This window comes from Sciurus carolinensis, chromosome 14 (genome assembly GCF_902686445.1).
Source record: "Sciurus carolinensis chromosome 14, mSciCar1.2, whole genome shotgun sequence".
Taxonomy (NCBI): domain Eukaryota; kingdom Metazoa; phylum Chordata; class Mammalia; order Rodentia; family Sciuridae; genus Sciurus; species Sciurus carolinensis.
Window position 1 is genome coordinate 49,795,210 of NC_062226.1, and position 5,366 is coordinate 49,800,575.

At 39.7% G+C, this 5,366-nt stretch overlaps 1 protein-coding gene across 1 annotated transcript; it reads right to left on the reverse strand.

Moving 5' to 3' along the window:
- Positions 1–483: 483 nt before the first annotated feature.
- Positions 484–3,455, reverse strand: LOC124964956 (kelch-like protein 9). The gene is given in 2 exon segments (XM_047525750.1): positions 484–1,706; positions 1,709–3,455. Coding segments are annotated over 2 exon segments (1,851 nt in total). The 5' UTR covers positions 2,907–3,455; the 3' UTR covers positions 484–1,053.
- Positions 3,456–5,366: the final 1,911 nt, after the last annotated feature.

The window sequence follows — 5,366 nt, forward strand, 5'->3', positions numbered from 1 at the left end:
AATTACAAAATAATCATGTCAGAATGACTAAGTTGGGAGACGGAATTTAAAATCCTACAGCTGTACAGAACCCTTCCATCTTTGCTTTTTCTGTACCATAAATTTTACAGAAAAGGTAGAAGAAAGCAGAGTTCAATTGACTGATTAAAACCAACTCTGAAAACTTTTTGCTAAATAATCAGTATAAAGGCAACTCTACAGAAAACAATATATAAGTAGAAAATGTAAGCTTCATCTGAAGTAACGATTTAGTTCAATGACAAATCTGGTTGTCAATTTAATATACTGTAGCCCTTAGCTATCTAAATTCTATATATGACTACAACATTCTCTGGTAATGAATTCCCATTTAAATAAAAACAGCTACTGTGTCAAAGAAGAAATATTAAGAACAATTTTACCATAGTTGAACTGCTAATCTTTTATACATACACAAAATTCTATGTGTATATTTATACACATACACATGAATGTGTGCGTGCATGTTTATCTGTGTTGTATGTATACCTTTAATCTCTTTTTTTTTCTATAGAGATTCCAAATCCTGACTTAGGGATATTTCTTCTGGTTAATCTTTTTATTACTTCTTCTGTTTGCCTAAGAAACTACATATTCTGAGTGCAAACCACATAACCTAAACAATCGATGGATATGCCAAAAACTATGCAAAGAGGAAGCTAATAACACTTGACAACCTCTTGTATATTAATTTAGAGTAAGTGGCTTCCCTTTGATGTTTTTCAGTCAGAAGAAAACTTTTAACTTTGAAGCATAATGGACATAATTACACATTTACTACAGTGACCTATAATTTGACTAATGTAACACCACAAAAAGACATCTAAACGTTTTTCTATTTTTTTTTTCATGTAACAGCTGATATGCTTAATACATTTTCAGTATGCACTTGTTTGATAAAACATACTAAGCCAAACAAGACAAATAACATGTTACCTTTTTGTCTAATAACTGTACCAATCATTATAAGAAGATACAATTAAAGGGAAGTATGTCATCATCCATGATGCACAGCAAAAGTATTACACCTTGGACCTAAGAATGATCTGCTGGTGCTGAAAGAGGCGATTCTCTAGAAGGTGACCCAGGGTTTTCTTCAGGTGGAAAAACTGTGAGGGTACAAGCTCGAATGCCACCAAGTGACTCTGGAAGATCAAAAACTTTATGCCACTCATCCTTTTCTGGGTCATATTTCTGGACAATTTCTACCATACAACGATTATTCCAAGAATATCCACCAACGACATAGATTTTATTTTCAAAAACAGCAACTCCAACATCACTTTGACCTCTTAACATAGCAGCAATTGGTGTCCACTGGTCAAGGGTTGGTGAATAGTATTCACAGCTTAGAACATCGTCATAATCACTTGTTCCTCTGAAATGGTTGCCACCAATGACATAGAGCTTGTCTCCAACTGTACACATGCAATGCAGACCTCTGACTGTAGTCATTGGAGCCTTCTGTGTCCATTTATCTGTATCTGGGTCAAAGCACATGAGCTCATTTTGAAAGGTGTCATGGGTAATTCCTCCTGAAATATACATTAAGCCTCCATATACTGTTCCAGCATGGCCATAGTGTGGTTCACTCATTTTTGCAACATAGCTCCATTCATTCATTCGTGGATTGTAACATTCTACTGTGGCCAACTCACCAGCTGCACTGCGCCCACCAACTGCATACAATGTCCTTTGAGGGCACTCAAGTGGAAGAATGTACGCTTTTCATTTAATGATGCCACCTGCATCCATTTATTATAGCGAGGATCAAATCTGAAAACTGTATCAACAGCAGTTTTTCCTTTCGTATCATAATTACTCTGACCACCAACTACATAAAGGAAGTTTCCAATGACAGCAATGCCATGCTGGTAACGAGGAGCATCCATTGGAGCTAAAGATCTCCACTCCTGTGCCCTTTCATCATACATTCGTAATTCTTTACTGACAACCAGCTGCTGCCTCAAAACTCCTCCTAATGTAACCAAGTGAGTGGAGTCAGATCGAATGGCAGTTCTGTCTGACTGCATCACTGGCTGCATATATGGCATCATTTGGTAATTGCTGGCTTCCAAAAGCAAATTCACACAGGTATTGTCAGTTCTCATGAAATCTACTGTCTGCACGTAGTTGATGAGGTCCTGTGGTGTCATTAGTGGAAATCGAATATTCTTCATTAATTTTGCAGCATAATCCATTCGAGGATCTTCCAACCTCAGCCAGCGGCAGGCAGCCTTGAAGAGTTCAAGTTCAGTGCAGTGTTTAAGACTATTACTGGAAAGCACAAAGGCAAGCCGTTCAAAAGGGAGTTTTAGAAATTCCCCTGTACTCAATAAAGCAGGAAAGTTCTTCAGGATGAAATTATTAACATATTTATCCACTTCTATAAGATTGTAGGTGTTAGCAATCCGTCCAACTTCAACGCAGTTATCTAAAGAGACTCCAGATATAAGAAATACTTTACAGAAGTCCAAAACAGGTAAAATTTGTAAAAAGCTGGCAGCTTCAAGTGTGTCCTGAAGATTGTCCATATTAAGAGAAAGCTTTGCAGTATAAATAAAATCAATGATTTTTTTCAGACCAACCTTGTTCACCCCATGAAGCTTAATGCACATTAAATCTTGTTCTTTCATTCCACCAGTGAACATTGCCTTGAAATAATCACTAGCAGACGCCATCATAGCTCTGTGAACAGGGAAGATTTCATCTCCATCACCAGGTACCAGAGTCACATCACAAAGCAATCCTTCTAATCTAAGCTGATCAAAGCCTTGCAATACCACCGAACTGTGAGTATTGCTGGTAAAAAATCTTGTGGTTCCAGCCTTGCAAGGCTGCAAGTGGGCAGAGACGCCCATTTCTCCGTTACCAAGAGACACTTTCATGTGAAAGCCTTGCTTGTGCACGGAGAGGTGTGCTAGACAAAGAAGTTAGAACTGAATGTTTTACAGGTAACAAGTGTGTCCAAGAGCCTGCAAGCTCGCTTTCCTTATCAAGGGCAAGCAGTCACTGCGGCACCCCTCGGGACACACCAGTCACTCATCCACCAAAAACTGTCCTGAAGCAGGACCACAATGGACTGTGGACCTCAAATCTGATTGTTAGGCTGATGATTCATCACCCGAAGGCAGTTAAATGACCCGGTTCACCTCGTCTGGCCTGCGCTGCGGCTCCTTCAACAGTTGCGCTCCGGGCCAAGGGGGAGGCGCTGCCACGTACTGCGTCTCCTAGGCTTGCTCGGTGGCTAGGCCGGGCACTTCAGGGAACTGCCCGCCGCGCCTTCCGTTGTCACTGGAGCGTCACCGCGGCCACCAGCGTATCTTCGAGCAAGGGCCTGGAACACGGGCCTGGACCTGGGTCTGGAACACGGGCCTAGTCTCGGACGCCAAGCCGGTTCTTCCGGAAAAGTCTAGTCCCAGGATCCCCCGGGCTAGGAGCGGCCGCGCAGCTACTGCGCCTGCGCGGCTGTTCGGTCCTGGTGGCGGGCAGGAGTGGGGGAGGGGAGTGCGCGGGAGGCTGGGAGGGCGGGGGTAGAGGAGGGAGCGGTGCTGGGTGGGCGGATGGCCGGCGTCAGACTGTTCCAGCCTGTGTGAGAGTGTTTGGGCCTGTGAATGACTGCGCGTACCTTATGCTGCAGTTTTGCCAGTTTTCTAGGTGTCTTTCGCCAAGTGCATGCTTTTTCTTTAAGATTTACACTTCCTGGCTTCTTCCTTTGAATAACAATGAAGAGCAGCTTTTGTACAGATTGAGAAGAAACCTGGCGGGAGGGGAGGAGGTTGCAAGAGGATGCTTACATTTATTTCTCCATAAAACACTTTATAATTTCTGTCCCACGCAATTTAATTAATAGTCACGTTCATTATAATTTTGATTCATATTTTCCAAGTTTTTAAAATCCCTTAAAACACAGTATTTGTCTTTGAATCAAATTGTAGCCATACTATCTAAATACATTCCGGATTTTTGGCTTGCAGTGCACAGCCATGCCATCTTAAATAATTTCTCATGCTTTTGTTTTCCACTCATCACTTTTTAATGACTATGTAATTTTCCAATAACTGCATACTGTAATTTACTTCGCCTATTATTTGTTCCTGACTATATGCTTTCTTGTCCTTGATTGTTTTATAGAATCTGTAATAAGTTTATAGAATTGGGGCACTAAATTTAACTTTTTTGGATAATATTTGATAGATTATTCAGTCAGTATTTCCAACATATCGTCACTGAAAACGTTTGAGTGCATTTTCAATTTGTTGATTTTTCTTTTCGTGGTGTTTTATTAACTTGCATTTCTTCAATTAATAGTAAATTTAAGTTCTGAGGTAGGAATGAATGCATACTTTGACCAATTTTTTTTGCAACATTTCTAAAGTTTGAATTTATTGCTCTCTTTCAGATCCTTCCAGAGTTTCTTTACATAGATAAAAATTCATGTAAAGTTCAAGAATACAGTTATTTTTTTATTACACATCCTCGTTTTTATGGAAACAATAGCATACCATATTCTACACCCATCTGCACCTTCCTTTGCTCACTCCAAGATCTTCCAGAATTAGTATATACAGAACTTTTTTTTTGTATTTTTAAACTGTTGTGTTGTTACCTGAATATGCCATAAATTATTTAACCTGTCTCCTCCTGATGGACATTTACTCAATTTCCATTTTTTCCCTTTTGTTTCCGGTGGATGTCAGCAAGTTCCAGAAGACTTAGACCACCACTGTCCTCCACAAGATGCTCCAGCAGATCTTCAACCTGTTCAGCACAAGAGGTTGACTGAAATGAGACTGACCTGAGAACTCCTCACTGGACTCTCTCCACACTGGGAAGTCCTGGACACCTGCTTGTGCAGGAGTTGAGGGTGGAAGGATGCCTTTGTGCAATAATGACTCCTTACTGCCAGTGAATCAGTCTCTATCAGGAAAAGGAAGAATAAATCTACATCTTCCCCAAACACAGTCCATAAGACTTAATAGCTGAGGAACCAGTTGTTAAGGATTATTAGGGGCAGATATACTTCATACTCCCACATTTAGGCATTTCAAAAGACTTTTTCTGCCTTTATCATTAAATTAATTGAATAAAACTCATCACAACACTTGGTGGTGTTAACACTGTGTTAAAGCATATAGTTCTTAGAAGCATCAGCCCAGTGTAGAGAGCATTATTAATTTACTTAGGTACTTAGTTCTGATTCTAATATACATTCTTAGTATTTTTGCATGTATGATATCATATTTACCTTTATATTGTGCTAATTACATAAGAAGCATCATCTTTATAGTTTAAAATTTTTCTCTTCATTATTTAAAGTATTACTTTCATGTCTTTTTGCATTTGTC